Raw genomic sequence first — 17910 nt, forward strand, 5'->3', positions numbered from 1 at the left:
CTTAGATTCCGATTGGCTGATAGAATTCTATCAGTCAATCGGAATTAAGGTAGAAAAAAATCCTATTGGCTGATGCAATCAGCCAATAGGATTGAAGTTCAATCCTATTGGCTGATCCAATCAGCCAATAGAATGCGAGCTCAATCCTATTGGCTGATTGGATCAGTCAATAGGATTGAACTTCAATCCTATTGGCTGATTGCATCAGCCAATAGGATTTTTTCTACCTTAATTCCGATTGGCTGATAGATAGAATTCTATCAGCCAATCGGAATCTAAGGGACGCCATCTTGGATGATGTCACTTAAAGGTACTTTCATTCGTCTTTAGTCGTCGGATGAAGAGGATGCTCCGCGTCGGATGTCTTGAAGATGGAGCTGCTCCGCGTCGGATGGATGAAGATAGAAGATGCCGTCTAGATGAAGACTTCTGCCCGTCTGGAGGACCACTTCGCCTGGCTTGGATGAAGACTTCTTTCGGCTTCGTTGAGGACTTCGGCCCGGTTGGATGAAGACTTCTGCCGCTTCCTTGAGGATGGATGTCGGATCTTCAGAACAGTAAGTCGATCTTCAGGGGGTTAGTGTTAGGTTTTTTAAGGGTGTATTGGGTGGGTTTTATTTTTAGGTTAGGGACTTTGGGCCACAAAAGAGCTAACTGCCCTTTTAAGGGCAATGCCCATCCAAATGCCCTTTTCAGGGCAATGGGGAGCTTAGTTTTTTTTAGATAGTATTTTATTTGGGGGGTTGGTTGTGTGGGTGGTGGGTTTTACTGTTGGGGGGGTTGTTTGTATTTTTTTTTACAGGTAAAAGAGCTGATTACTTTGGGGCAATGCCCCGCAAAAGGCTCTTTTAAGGGCTATTGGTAGTTTAGTTTAGGCTAGGTTTTTTTTCTTTTGGGGAGGCTTTTTTATTTTGATAGGGCTATTAGATTAGGTGTAATTAGTTTAAATATCTTGTAATTTGTTTATTATTTTCTGTAATTTAGTGTTTGTTTTTTTGTACTTTAGCTAATTTAATGTAATTTAGGTAATTGTATTTAATTTAGTTAATTTATTTAATTATAGTGTAGTGTTAGGTGTTATTGTAACTTAGGTTAGGTTTTATTTTACAGGTACTTTTGTATTTATTTTAGCTAGGTAGTTATTAAATAGTTAATAACTATTTAGTAACTATTCTACCTAGTTAAAATAAATACAAACTTACCTGTAAAATAAAAATAAACTCTAAGCTAGCTACAATGTAACTATTAGTTATATTGTAGCTAGCTTAGGGTTTATTTTACAGGTATTTAGTTTTAAATAGGAATTTTTTTGGTAATGATAGGAATTTTTAGTTAGATTTATTTAAATTATATTTAAGTTAGGGGGTGTTAGGGTTAGACTTAGGTTTAGGGGTTAATACATTTAGTATAGTGGCGGGGGCGTTGGGGACGGCAGACTAGTGGTTAATTAATGTAGGTAGGTGGCGGCGATGTTAGGGATGGCAGATTAGGGGTTAATAATATTTAACTAATGTTTGCGAGGCGTGAGTGTGGTGTTTTAGGGGTCAATATGTTTATTATAGTGGCGGCGATGTTGGGGCAGCAGATTAGGGGTTAATAAGTGTAGGTAGGTTGCAGCAACATTGGGGGTGGCAGATTAGGGGTTAATAAATATAAGGTAGGTGTTGGCGATGTTGGGGGCAGCAGATTAGGGGTTCATAAATATAATGTAGGTGGCGGCGGTGTCCAGAGCGGCAGATTAGTGGTTAAAATTTTTATTTTAGTGTTTGCAATGTGGGAAGGCCTCGGTTTAGGGGTTAATAGGTTTATGGGTGTTAGTGTACTTTTTAGCACTTTAGTTATGAGTTTTATGTTACAGCGTTGTACCATAAAACTCTTAACTACTGACTTTTAAATGCGTTAGGACTCTTGACAGGGTAGACTGTACCGCTCACTTTTTGGCCTCCCAGGACAGACTCGTAATACCGGCGCTATGGAAGTCCCATAGAAAAAAGACTTTACGAAGTTTACATAAGTTGTTTTGCAGTAAGGCCAAAGAAGTTTGCGGTACACCGATACCTGCAAGACTTGTGATACCAGTGGGTGTAAAAAAGCAGCGTTAGGACCTCTTAATGCTGCTTTTTTACCTTAACGCACAACTCGTAATCTAGCCGTTAATTGGAAGATGTCTGGTTCCTGGTATAATTCGTTTTTAGAATAAATATTAAATATGTTTTCTTCATTTGTAAATTAAATATTTATTTGTATTTTTTTTTTAATTTATTGAGTTATAAAGATGACATTTTTACAACATATGCTTATGACATTCTGTGATAAATTTTAACATTTTATCTAGACATTCTGTTTATTAATTTATTCAATTTAAAATTAAAGTAATAGCCATCTAGATACATTGATGGGATTCTGGGTTTTTTTTGTAGGAAACTTGCAGTACTCACTAATTGCTTATGCTAGAAACACCAAGAACCTGTTGAAGAGTATGTTAGAAGAACAACAGAAATCTATTGACTTCCTCTCTAACCAGGTACAGTTATTAAGTTGAGAAAAAAAAATTAGGATTATTTTAACTTTTTGCTTTTTCTCTATGAATAATGAGGAGAATAAGTAATGAAAGAAAAGACTCTGGTTTACCCATATTCTGTTTATTCTTAAAAAATATATACATATAATTTAGAAGGTGCTATACCATAAAAGGGTAAAAAGAAAATGATTGTATACAATTTATTATTGAACCATTGTTTGCATAATTTACATTTTTAAACTTCAGAGAAAAAGCAGTACTCATTCAAGTTATGGTGGATAAAACCATGAGATTAAAATCCTCCATTGCATAATATGTAATGGAGGATTATAATCTCCAAGAAAAAAAAGAAAAATAAACACTGTACAGCGCACACACTACTAACCCTTCATTTAATTAAAGTACCCAAGGTGTGGGGCAGAAATAAAAATGAACCTTTTATATATTCTCATTAAAATATAGCCACAAAGTGCTTCAACTTAAAATCATTTAAAAACTTGAAGAGCACCGCAAACATCAACCCTAGGCAAATACAGACAAATGTCAAATTCAATTAACCTATCCGTACCACATATCAAGCAGTACTATTAAAGGGACAGTCAAGTCCAAAAAACACTTTCATGATTTAAATAGGTAATTAAATTTTAAACAACTTTCCAATTTACGTTTATCAGCAATTTTGCTTTATTCTCTTGGTGTTCTTCGTTAAAAGCTAAACCTAGGAGGTTCATATGCTAATTTCTTAGACCTTGAAGACTGCCTCTAATCTGAATGCATTTTGACCACTAGAGGGCATTAGTTCATGTGTTTCATATAGATAACATTGAGCTCATGCATGGGGAATGGTTAATAAAGGGATTTTCTTTCTTTTTAAACAACAAAGATTCTGTTGTTGACTGTCCCTTTAACACAGGGTATATACTTTATAACTGTAAAGCCCATTGCAGCTCAGCTTTCAAGTAAAAAAGATCCCTAGAGGTAAGTAACTATGATTTTGTGACGTCCGCAAAGTCTGTAGCTGCAAGTATATAGAGAAAACGTTTTGGGTGCAGTTATGATATTCGCAAACCCAATATTACATACAAAATTACATTCGCTTTGGATGCTGCAGGCGAACCTGATAATAAACTAAAATAAAATCTGCACATTACAATACACACAAATCTCTGATTGCATAATAATTACAAGTTAAAATTACCTGACATTTAGCTATAATCACTATAAGGTAAGCATTTACTGTTTTGAGAAAGAATATACAATAGAGCAATCACTAAAAAGTCCTATATGAGCCGCTCTCAAGTACTTATCTCCTTCCACGATAAGTATTTGTAGAAACTAGATTAGAAACAAGAGTAAGAGGGCGCTATAAGTAGCAATAGGATCTCGCAACAATTGTCAATTAATGATTAGTAGCAAACTTATCTTAACCAGATACTTTCTCATTGGATCTAAAAACATTTAAAGTGTTACAATCACATTAAATTGGTATAAAAGCTTATGCAACTGAAACTTATGCGTCCTTAAAAAACTTTCTCAAAATGTGTTCTATCCTTAGATAATCTAAAATCAGATTCTATATTTTATGTGTATAAGAGAATCTAAGACTCTAAGGAGTTCCCAGGGATGATATTAATAGATCGTTATAGATCGTTTAACCTTAAAGTATATATTAAAACCTCATATATGGTATTACCACACGTCTATAATAAAAGTTATTTTTTGTAACTTCACAAAATTCTTTAAAAAATGTATTCTATAAGTACATTAGATTTGTCTGATATCAGAGAACAATTAATAAAAGCTCAGAAACAAAAAAATGTCTTATACTGCAGTAATATCTAAAATTGACATGGTTCGCCACAACTCTGAGGGTAAGAAATAACTGTGAATAAAAAGTCCCGGAGCGCGCTCCACAAAAGCTTGTTAATCAAATTGATTAACAAATTGATTAATATTGATAAAGCCCAACCTAGTGGGTGAAACGCGTAGAAGCTGTGAGCCAAATCATACTTATTTGTGTAAATCCAGAGGATCCGTGTCTGTATTTACCATAGGTGAAAAGAGATCTGCGTACATTTGTACTAAGTGCAGAATTTCTAACCTTGCAAAGAGAGCAGACATGCGGTGAGGGTGTGATTATTTATCTAAAATAACTTGCACAAGTATAAACCACAAGGTCCGAAAATGAAATTCTTGAGCAAAGCTTTGGAATAACGGAATAACGTAAGAGTGTGACATATGCTGACATCACAAGGTTTGAAATCACTAACCACTACCCGGTTTGGCAGGTTTACAAACAGAGACTGGATTCTCGAGGAGACTTCCAGCCTCTTTTTTGTTGAGAATGGCTCCTTCCATTACTAAGTGAGGTATAATCGAGTGGGCTAAAGAACAGCTCCAGAAAGTTTGTCTTATCTAAACAAGAAGCAACGGTAAGACCGGGACATTACTTAATTTTACAGTGATCTTGAAAGTGGCCCCCCTTTTTTCTGTATGCGAGACTTTATATATCAATTTGATTAACAAGCTTTTTTGGAGCGCACTCCAGGACTTTTTATTCACAGTTATTTCTTACCCTCAGAGTTGTGGCGAACCATGTCAATTTTAGATCTTACTGCAGTATAAGGAAAAATTTTATGTCTCAGCTTTTATTAATTGTTCTCTGATATCAGACAAATCTAATGTACTTATAGAATACGTTTTTTAAAGAATTTTGTGAAGTTACAATAAATAACTTTTATTATAGAAGTGTGGTAATACCATATATGAGGTTTTAATATATACTTTAAGGTTAAACGATCTATAATGATCTATTAATATCATCCCTGGGAACTTCTTAAAGTCTTAGATTCTCTTACACACATAAAATATATAATCTGATTTTAGATTATCTAAGTATAGAAGACATTTTGGGAAAGTTTTTTACGGACACATAAGTTTCAATTGCATAAGCTTTTACACCAATTTAATGTGATTGTAACACTTAAAATGTTTTTTACATCCAATGAGAAAGTATCTGGTTAAGATAAGTTTGCTACTAATCATTAAGTAACAATTGTTGCAAGATCCTATTGCTACTTGTAGCGCCCTCTTACTCTTGTTTCTAAGCATTTACTGCAATGCTTAGTTTGCTGTTCCTTTAACAACTGATTTTCTATTACTGTCTGCACTTGCAAGTTAGCAACCTTTTGTATTGTTTAAAGTTTAGCTTATCTATACTATAATCACGTTTGTAATGCATCCCTCGCCGTCGCCAGTTGTGCACGCATCCTCAAAGGAATGTTGGCTGCATGAAACAGCCAAAAGAATGTTGGCTGCACCCGCAGCCAAAAGAGTCCACCTGTATGCAGCATAGGCAAACCCAAAGCCTTAAAAAAAAACACCACGTAACTGCCTGCACGAAGTATAACAAAAAAACTAACCTCCCGCACAAAGTATTAACAAACACCTAAACCGTCAACCCCCCCATCGCAAAACAATAAAGTAATTAACCCCTAATCCGCAAATAACATAATTAAAATATTAACCCCTAAACCGCCAACCCCCCATTGCAATAAACCTAATTAATCTATTAACCCCTAAAACGTAAAATCCCCACATCGCAATAAATGTATTAAATCTTAAACCACCAACTCCCAACATCACAAGAAACCTAATTAACCTAGTAACCCTTAAACTGACAAAACCCCATATCGCAATAAACCTAATTAATATATTAACCCCTATACCGCCACCCCCCCCACAATGCAAATAACTAATTTAATTACTAAGCCCTATAACCTAACAACCCCTAAATTAACCCCAATTACTACTAAATTAAAATAAAAAATCCTAACATTAAATTACAAAGTCTAACATTACAGAAAAAAATAAACAAAATTATCAAAAATAAAAAAAAAATTACACCTTATCCCTATAAAAATAAAAAAGCTCCTCCAAAATAAAAACACCTCCTAATCTAAACTAAACTAAAAAGGGCCTTTTGTAGGGTATTGCCCTAAGTTAAACAGCTCTTTTATGTTTAAAAAATACTAATTCCCCCCTAACAGTACAAAAACCCCACCACCAAACCCCCAAAATAAAAAACCTAACACTAAAAAAACTAAACTACCAATTGCCCCTAAAGGGGCATTTGTATGGGCATTGCCCTTAAAAGGGCATTCAGCTCTTTTACTGCCCTTAAAAGGGCAATCAACTCTTTTTCAAGCCCCAAAAAATCTAATCTTAAAAAGAAACCCCCCCAAAATAAATCCTAAAACTAAACCCCAAATAGGTACTCACCATTCCTGAAGTCTGGCAGAGAAGGCCTTCTTCCAGGCGGCTCCATCATATTCTATCTTCATCCGGAGCGAAGGCGGCGCAGAGCGGAGGTGTGGAGCTGGCTTCCCTGATGCACGGATCCAAGCGGTGGTCCTCAACGGCGGTGGTCCTCGGCGGTGTAGAGGCTCCTTTTTTAATGCGATCGTCTGTCACACACTGAAGATTGAATGCAAGGCACCCCATATTTATTAGGGTACCTTGCATTCCTATTGGCTGAAATTTTGAAATCAGCCAATAGGATGAGAGCTACTTAAATCTTATTGGCTGAACAGTAGCTCTAATCCTATTGGCTGATTTTTAAAATTTCAGCCAATAGGAATGCAAGGTACCCCAAATTGAAAGCGGTACCTTGCATTCAATCTTCAGTGTACGACGGACATCGGATGGAGAGGAGCCTCCACGCCACCTAGGAATGCTGCTGCTGAGGACTGCCACCGTTGAGGACTGCCACTGAGAATCCATGCACCAGGGAAGACCAGGGATAGGCACAGACAAAGGCTGTGGCAGACATTTTCCAAAGTAAAGTGAAGGACACCAAGATAAATTTGAAAATATTATTTTTTTATAGTGCTTGGTGTTATTATACTGATCCTATAACCAGGCCTCTTCTGGCTATACCCATGAGCCAGTGTCACTACTGTGTCTTTGTATAGTGCTTGGTATTATTATATTGATGCAGATACCACTAATCCTATAACCAGCCCTCCTCTGGCTATACCCATGGGCCAGTGTCACTACTGTGTCAATATATAGTGCTGGGTGTTATTATACTCATGCAGATACCACTGATTCTATAACCAGCCCTCCTCAGGCTATACCCATGTGCCAGTGTCACTACTGTGTCATTATATAGTGCTGAGTGTTATTATACTGATTCAGATAACACTGACCCTATAACCAGCCCTTGTCTGGCTATACGCATAAACCAGTGTCACTACTTTGTCAGTATATGGAAGGGTTATAACACAATATATTTAATAATTATTCTTTAAAATAAACCCCCAATAAAAAAAATGCATATACCAAGACAACAAAATTAATGTAAATTCCTAAATTCTTTTTATTGGTTAAAATTTATAGACACATTGAAATATATTTGTAGAAAACCAGATATGAATCAATACTATACACGTTTAAATTATTAAAATATGCTATGCGAAGATCATAAAAGTTTATCTTATTTATTTATAAAATGACCAAATCAATAATTCAGTTTCCAAAAACTTATTTGTTCCACCTCATATGAAAATAAGTGTCTTTGCAATGGATAAGAAAAGGTAGCCCAATTTTCTTATAGTTTGACTGTGTCCCACGCAACAGTTGTCAGTCCACTAGGAAAAGTCAGCCTCTTTTCTCCTCTTGCATACACCTTATATTGTCTTAATCATTGGTGAGAATGTGGGAGGCCCTTTGGAAACTGATCTGTGATTCACCCTTCAGATGCATAGCATGGATTGGCCCTGGGACATTTCATTTTTAACAGCCAAAGGCCTTTTGGCTGTAATACTGGATTTTGGCCATCGGGGGCAGCAGACAGAGACAAACAGTTTCATTTTAATTGTTTCTATACAGTAAAAACATTTCTTTAAAAATGTTCATTTAAAATGCCATAATTTCTTTATATTAATAAGTTACATGTTCAAATACACATGGGTCACACTATAATTTTTCCTGATCATTTTAAAACCACATGTGAATGTATTTAACTTATAATGTACAAAATGCATTTAAACCATATTTTCTATGAAACAATTTAAGGATTATAATATCTTCATCCTGGATTCAATTTCCTTCTTCAGCCATCCGCTCAACATCACATACATGCTTTGAGATCAGCAAATATATGTGGTTTTCACACAATTATATCTACATTGGATTATTATCCCATACAGATTAATATTTCATATCTGTATGTTTCTTTTTAAGTGTATAAAACACATAGGATATTATTTAAAATACCAATTATCTGTGTACTTACTAGGTGCCTGAAATGAAAGAAATAATTGTTAGAAATGTTAAACATTCATATATCTATTTGCAAATATTTATCTAATATGAATGTTATTTGTCTCTGCTTCTTAGGTCCACAATCTCCCATATTCATATGAAACCCAGCATTTTACACATTGTTCTACAAGAAACAAAATTATACCAGCTGTATATAAAAAAATTGAATTCAAATAGCTACCTGTAAACATGTGTTTTTGCCTGGCCAAACTTCCATTGTGTAGAATTTGTGGATTCAAACACAATAGGGGCCCCATATCTTTGCATGTACTTAAGCCATGTCTGATAAGTTTATCACTCATCTTGGTATACACATCTGAGGGGTTTCAAAATGCTAATTTTGCTTTTGAAGTAACTGTCTATTAGCTCATAATATGTTAGCTTATCAGGAAATAGTGCAGAACTTTGTCTACAACAGAGGTTGGTGGTATAAGACCTGGAATAAACAGCCATGTAGATGACTATCTTTTTGAAACAATCTGTTTTTTTATACAACAGTCTAAGCCTTTGTTCTTTTCTGAAATAACTATGCAAGTAGTTTCTTTTTTTCAAATATTTTTTATTGAGGTTCTGAATAAGGCATACATGAAATATGAAAAACGAAACACAATGATAATGAAATGCAGGGCACATATAGTGCAATTCTGTACAACAACATAGTACATTTCTAAAAAGAAAATTCAAAAGCATAGTATGCAAGTATAATGCCTAATATTCTGTGTGCCCCCTAAATGACAGAAGAGGCCACTCTTGGACCTCAGTTATAAACTCATAACCATAGATAGGGGGCTATTTCTAGTGGAGAGACCACTTTTGGATCTCTAAATGAGAACATATTTTTTATAAGTTTAACAAATTCTTATATAGAAATTATATCAACAATCTAGGTTTATATAGATAACTAGAATGATTAAGGAATACGCCATGCTATAAGGTGCGCATACCTACGAGTCTGTGAAGGGATAATGAGTAACATAAAACTTACTAACAAAAATCCTAGCATCTATTCAGGAGAGCTCCCCAAAAGATATGAAATGTAAATAAAGAGCAAAATTGGTTAGTTATGTAACTGAAAGGGTAAGCCTTATGATGGATTGCCCCAAACTGTGCATTATAAACCCGTATAACTGCAATTTTGTATAATGCAAAATGTACCCCCCACCTCTATTATGAAATAACTCAAAACTTGAGCACTGATCTCAATTAAATGCTATAAGTGAGACAGGATGTAGCGGGTCAACTAGCAATACAGAGCTTACACACTCAAATAACAAAATGAACATAATTAGCAAAGTGTACACAATCTATGCTACCTACCAGATGTGAGTGTTCCCTTTCCCTACAATATGACACATATAACATTGTAAGATGGGAATATACATATTACAAGGGGCCAAGATTTTAGTATTAGTTCGTCTCGCTTTTGGATATTTTTGCATTGATTCATTTTTAATAATTCTTGGAATAATTCACCTTTTTCATTCCACCTTTCATCATCAATAGCAAAAAATATATTTTTATATTTTCAAAAATATTAATATTAATCTTGAAATATGAAAATCAATATTTAAATTTTTCAAAAAAAAATGTTTAATATTTTTTTTTCAATAATAATTTCTATTTACTACAAAAATATCATATCAATATTCTAAATAATAATAATATCTAAAGCAAAGTGCCTCCAAATAATATGTCAGTATATGACCGGGTTATAACACAATATATTTAATAATTATTCTTTAAAATAAACCCCCAATAAAAAAATGCATATACCAAGACAATAAAATTAATGTAAATTCCTAAATTCTTTTTATTAGTTAAAATTTATAGACACATTGAAATATATTTGTAGAAAACCAGATATGAATCAATACTATACACGTTTAAATTATTAAAATATGCTATGCGAAGATCATAAAAGTTTACGTTATTTATTCATAATTGAATTGTATTAAAATATCACAATGAGACCAAGACGTTAGGAGCTGAACGCTGCTTTTTTGCAGGTGTTAGACTTTTTTTTCAGCCAAATCTGCCCCATTGATTCTTATGGGGAAATCATGCACAAGCACGTTTTGCCAGCTTACCGCTACCGTAAGCAGCGCTGGTATTGAGGTGAGATGTGGAGCTAAATTCTGCTCTACGCTCACTTTTTTGTTTTTTAAAAACCCGTAATACCAGCATTACTGTAGGTGAGCGATAAGGAAAAACTGTGCATTAGCACCGCACACCATTACCAACAAAAACTTGTAATCTAGCCGATAGGATATTATTTAAAATACCAATTATCTGTGTACTTACTAGGTGCCTGAAATGATAGAAATAATTGTTAGAAATGTTAAACATTCATATATCTATTTGCAATATTTATCAATCTCAGCAAATATTTATCTAATATGAATGTTATTTGTCTCTGCTTCTTAGGTCCACAATCTCCCATATTCATATGAAACCCAGCATTTTAAACATTGTTCTACAAGAAACAAAATTATACCAGCTTTATATAAAAAAAAATTGAATTCAAATTGCTACCTGTAAACGTGTTTTTGCCTGGCCAAACTTCCATTGTCTAGAATTTGTGGATTCAAACACAATAGGGGCCCCATATCTTTGCACGTACTTAAGCCATGTCTGATAAGTTTATCACTCGTCTTGGTATACACATCTGAGGGGTTTCAAAATGCTAATTTTGCTTTTGAAGTAACTGTCTATTAGCTCATAATATGTTAGCTTATCAGGAAATAGTGCAGAACTTTGTCTACAACAGAGGTTGGTGGTCTAAGACCTGGAATAAACAGCCATGTAGATGACTATCTTTTTTAAACAATCTGTTTTCCTATACAACAGTCTAAGCCTTTGTTCTTTTCTGAAATAACTATGCAAGTAGTTTCTTTGATGAGTGAGAGAAGGGGTTTTTGTCTACACAGTGACCTTTTGGAGTTTTACAAATAAAATGAATTATTTGGCGTATACAACCATCTATATATATTAAATAATAATATGTATATATATATATATTATTTAATAACATTCACAGATCTTCTGACAACTTTGTCTTTGTATAGAGCTGGGTGTTATTATACAGATGCAGATACAAATCCAGCATTTCACTCAGGCTTTATTTATTCCATAACTTATCACCCAATATCGCTAGCAGTTTCATTTTATTCACACTACATATTTTTTGTTATTCCTATTATTTAATCAAAGAAAAGATATATTAAGGTTGTGGTGGACATTGCAAGGGCTAGTCACGGACACCAGTGTCCGTGTACGGACACCTTGCCTATCCCTGAGGAAGACAGCTCTGCACCTCCGCTCTGCCTTCATTCTGGATGAAGATAGAAGATGATGGAGCCATCTGGAAGAAGACCTTCCCTGCCACACTTCAGGAATGGTGAGTTCTTATTTGGGCTTAGTCTTAGGCTTTTTTTCTAGGGGTATTAGTGTAGGTTTAATTTTTTTATTTTGGAAAGCTTTGTTTAATTTTTTTTGTAATTTTTATTTTTTTATTTTTTGTAACTTTAGCTTGGGGGTTTGTATTTTTTAAACATAGACTGCTCTCTGGGCAGGCTTATCGCCTAGTACAAAATAAAGACAATTACAATTATTTCAAATTATGTATCCTGTAATAAACATACATCAGTATAAGACGCACCCACTAACCACAAATCATGCCCCCCCTCAAAAGTGTCCTGGAATTAGCTGGGTAAAAGGTGGCAACCCTACTTCCAGCATGTGTCAAAACACTTTAAAAAAAATAAATGCTAGTTCCCATTTTGCTATAGGACTTGTGATGTCACAGCAAGTCAGTTCAGCAGTTTGCCTGGAAATCAGCTACTGCTTTGCTTTTATTTAAATGTGGAGAAATGGCTGATCAACACCATCTCAGGTAAATTTTAACACATGTCAAAAGTGATTATTCTAATTTTCATCCTACAACACTATACAGAGAAATATTGATTTTGATGCTTTAATAATAGTTTTTATGGTAGCAGGAAAACTGTCTATAGCATGTGGCCTTATTTCAGAAAGTAAGTTTACTTTAACATGCCTTAAGTACTTATTCTGCCTTGTTTTTTAATAATGTACTAAAGAGTATTGATTTTGTAAGCATTTCTCCACATTTAAAGGGCCAGTAAACCTAAAAAATAATGTTATATAATTCTGCACATAGTGCAGAATTATATGACATTATATTAGCATTAGCTTTATACAACCTAATATTCCCTGTGAATTTTTATAAAAAAGACTGTTTTTCAGACCCGCTCTCTGTGCTCTTCTGAGCGGGTCTGTTTTTATCACAGAGCGCATCTGGCCAGCTGTCTAGTCACAGACCGGCCCGACCACGCCATTACACTCGGTGCAGCTCACTCCTGCTCTGTCTGACAGCGAGAGCGAGCTGCACTGAGTGTAATGGCGCAGTCGGGCCAGGCTGTGACTAGACAGCTGGCCAGATGCGCTCTGTGATAAAAACAGACCCGCTCAGAATAGCACAGAGAGCGGGTCTGAAAAACAGTCTTTTTTTATAAAAATTCACAAGGAATATTAGGTTGTATAAAGCTAATGCTAATATAATGTTATATAATTCTGCACTATGTGCAGAATTATATATCATTATTTTTTAGGTTTACTGGCCCTTTAATTGAATGCAAAACAGGCTGCTGTGACATCACAAGTCCTTTAGCAAGATAGGAACTAGCATTTATTTTTGACAGTGTTTTGAGGCATGCTGGAAGTATAATTAAAAAAAAATAAGTAAAATGCATTTAAAAAAAAGCTACTTCCAAAAGAAAAAATTGTATTGTATTTCCAAAAAAGAAAAGTGTAAACGGCTTGTATTTGTTAATAAAGATTTATATTCTTAAAAAAAATTGTATTTGTAAATTTGGATTTGTAGTCATAGATCACAATTTATATACAAAGATAAAGAATCACAAAGACTTGCTATTTTGAAAGTAATCTTATTCCATATATATACATTATAGTCCTTTTCAGTCAAATACCTTGTCATATACCATACTGTATATACTATATACCTTTTAACTCTTAAATATTTTTATGAATAATTTTGATCAGATAATGTATATGATGTATGAGTCTATCACTTTATTTTAATGTACTTATGTTGTGTTTGCTGTAGATTTTTTTTTAAACCTTACATTTTACGCTAGGTCTTCACTTGCACAAATCTGGAACACCATAATTTATTTTGTGGTCTAGCATGAAGCCCAGAATTCTTAAAAAATAATTGTATTGGTAAATTTAGATTTGTAGTCATAGGTCACAATTTATATACAATGATAAAGAATCACAAAGACTTGCTATTTTGACAGCAATCTTATTCCACATATATACATTATAGCCCTTTTCAGTCAAATACCTTGTCATATACCATATACTGTATATCATATACCTTTTAACTCTTAAATATTTATATGAATAATTTTGATCAGATAATGTATATATGAGTGTATCACTTTATTTTGATGTACTTATGTTGTGTTTGGTGCAGATTTACATTTTACGCTAGGTATTCACTTGCACAAATCTGGAACGCCATAAATTAGTTTGCTCTCGAGCATGAAGCCCAAATTTTTTTGTTTTGTCATTTAGATAGAGCATACAATGTTAAACAATTTCTAATTTGCTTTGCTCTCTTAATATCCTTTGTTAAATAATATACCTAGGTAGGCTTTGGGGCAGCAATACATTACTGGAGCTAACTGCTGATTGATGGCTGCACATATATACCTTCAGCTGGCTCCCAGTAGTGCATTTCGGGTCCTTCTACAAATGATACCAAAAGAATGAAGCACAATTGATAATAGAAATTCATTGGAAAAGTGCTTAAAATGATATGTTCAGTCTGACCTATGAACAAAAAGTATGAGGTTTCATGTCCCTTTAAATCAGTTCCAGAGAAGCAATGCAGTACTGGGAGCTTGCTAAACACTAAATTCCAGAAATATAGAAAGCCAAAAATAACAAAAAAGAGGTAGAAAATGAGATTGGGCATAATTAATTAATTTTATTAGTTAATTTTAAAAATATATTTGCATATACAATCCTGTTCTGGTAATGCAATCACCGGCTGAGAGGCCAGAGATGGTGAAAGAATTAATAAAAATTAATAATATGACAAATTCATACAAAAACTATGGCTAATTAAAAACCAATAGTTCCCCATAAAAAGTTCTCTTAGCCATAGCACAAGATACATTCACTCATAAGACAAAAGAATGCCGGTCCGTCACAGAGGCATATCCCGCAAGTATTCCCGGACGATATACAGGAACCTAGGCATCGGCAATGATACACACAATACACACAAACACATTTTGGCCTGTAAACGCGCCTTTTTCAGTGTGACTCGTGCAGTAAGCAATTATTGGGAAACCTCCCCTAAAGTGACGTCATGAATGTGGCCAATGATATCTCACCCTCATCCATGACTATTGGTCTGTGTCATGTGCCATTCATGCAATGATACATGATATCTCTATTCAATCTAGTGTAAGAACATATGACACATCTCCGCCAATAAATTCCTTACTGAACACATCTGGTAAGCCAATGACAAGAGGCATATGTGTGTAGCCACCAGTTACTAGCTCTCAGTAGTGAATTGCTGGTATGCTTTTCAACAAAGCAAACAAATCTCTTAAAATTGCATGTTCTTCCTGAATCATAAAAATCAAATTTTTATCAATAGAATCATCTAATATCTCTTGCATTCATGAAATACTTTGTGTATCATCTTTGTAAGTGGTAAAATGATGCCTGAGGGGTCTGTAATGCAAATTTATAAACTTAAAAGAAACATATAACTTTAAGTTGAGTGTTCTACAATGGACTCACATTTTCAGTTTTGTTTTCAATGTATTTTTGCAATCAATGATAGTAGGTGTTTTAATTGGTGGTTGTTTCTAGTATAAAGAGAAAAAAAAACATCTTTAATTTAACTATATCAATGTATTCCTAGGGCCAATGTTTGACAACCAAGGTCATTTTTCAGCATAGGGGGTTATAAAGGTCAAATTCAGTTTAAAATAGTAAACAGAAAAATTGTCATTCTGTCAATGTATCTCATTCACATGACTAGATAATTAACAATCTCTTTATTGTTGACTCTGTAGGTGAGTGAACTAACCAGTAAGGTTCTTCTTTTGAATGTAGAAGTCACAAAAAGACAATTGGATATGTTTCCTCAGAGACCAGCACAAACTCACGGTAAGAATATTTGATGTCTCTTATTCACTAACAAATTAGTTTGCAAAGTTAAAACATACAGGCACCAGAAATTAGCCAAAATGACATGCTAAACAGCGCTTAGCCTGTATAAATACTGGATAGCTGGGGGTGTGCACCAATAAATATGATGTATAAATATAAGGGTCAAGATAAAATTAAAAGCAAACACAATTTATTACTCAAGGCCATATAGCAATTACTAACATATAAAAATAAGCATATTAAAAAAATAGCATATTAGTAAAAAACATAAAATTGATTAAAGGAGGACGTCTCCTCCGACTTCTATACACAGTCTCTGTGTTTCTACCACCTCTGCATGAATTTAAACCACGTTTAGACGATTCATATACATGTATCAGATATTGGTTCTTTTCCGGTAGCCCCAGAGAACCATCCGTCACCTCGAGAGACACAAGCGGCAAAGGTTTACGATAAGAGTGAACCAGGAAACGAGAAGTCAGAGGGGAAATTGGAGGCTGTCTGGTCTAAGGTTAGACCGCTGATACAATACCTGATCAGCTCCTGGGGACCGGTAAAGTATACCCACTGTTTATATCAGTACCGCATTGAACTGTTATTGCATATTGGCTGTCAGAGTCAAACCCGTTATACATCTTACGATTGTGGCAATTTGGATGTTGATTTTACAAGTTATCGTTTAGACTATTGGCACAAGTCTCAATGAAATAATATATATAAAGCTATCTGCTAATATATGCGAAGCTATCTGCAAGTATAAAGGAGATTCGCAAAAGTATATCAAACGTGTATCAAACGTGTAACCTATTTGCAACTATTCCAGAGTGAATGATACAAACAGACTTTCTCTTTTGTGTATTGCTACAAGTACAATCTCTATCATATTAAGATTTCCTCATCTTTTCTTTTTCATAGATGAACAATATCTGATACACATATATGAATCGTCTAAAGGTGGTTTAAATTCATGCAGAGGTGGTAGAAACACAGAGACTGTGTATAGAAGTCGGAGGAGACGTCCTCCTTTAATCAATTTAATGTTTTTTACTAATATGCTATTTTTTTAATATGCTTATATTTATATGTTAGTAATTGCTATATGGCCTTGAGTAATAAATTGTGTTTGCTTTTAATTTTATCTTGACCCTTATATTTATACATCATATTTGTTGGTGCACACCCCCAGCTATCCAGTATTTATACAGGCTAAGCGCTGTTTAGATTTTCCTTTTTTGTACATAAGCCCAGAATAATTGTGAGAGTATTCTTTTTAAACAGCTCATAGGGTTGTTAGTTTGGCACTTTTCATCTCTTTCTCCCAAAATGACATGCTCTCATTCAGCTAGTGGTGACCCAATTAGCATCTCTAGTCATATGACCAGAACAAGCAGGAGAGCTGAATTGCGCTCCGCTTGTGATCTAGCCCTATATTTGTATAACAGATGTGTAACTGATGGATGGAGTTGAATAGTTTACTGTATAACTCCTTCAATGTTGCAATGTAACTACTATTGCCGCTTGAGACCTTCCACCTTGTAGTGTCAGCACAACTTTCTCTACATAGCACTAGATTAAAAGTGCCGCACAACCGTTAGCGCTGGCACTATATTACAATATTGCCACAACCCAATGCATCGTGAATTAAACTCCCAACTAGAAAATCAAGAATGAAAGAGAATTTACTGCAATATTGCGCCTGCGTTAAAGTGCGCTTATACTACAAGCTGAAAGTAAACGCGGCCATGTGAGCACAAACTAAATTTGCACTCTTCAGGTTAGCTCGACTGAAGACCTAACGTAAAGGATTAGTGCTGAATAAAAAGTTG

The 17910-nt window shown here is 34.4% G+C and overlaps 1 protein-coding gene across 1 annotated transcript in view; it reads left to right on the forward strand.

Annotated features, from left to right (window-relative positions):
- ANGPTL5 (angiopoietin like 5) overlaps positions 1 to 17910 on the forward strand; it is a 51915-nt gene that overhangs the window by 4584 nt on the left and 29421 nt on the right. Inside the window, exons 3-4 of the mRNA XM_053705587.1 lie at positions 2421 to 2524; positions 15988 to 16081. Coding sequence (XP_053561562.1) covers positions 2421 to 2524; positions 15988 to 16081 — 198 coding nt within the window. The remainder of the gene's footprint in view (positions 1 to 2420; positions 2525 to 15987; positions 16082 to 17910) is intronic.

Source organism: Bombina bombina, chromosome 3 (assembly GCF_027579735.1).
Source record: "Bombina bombina isolate aBomBom1 chromosome 3, aBomBom1.pri, whole genome shotgun sequence".
Lineage (NCBI taxonomy): Eukaryota > Metazoa > Chordata > Amphibia > Anura > Bombinatoridae > Bombina > Bombina bombina.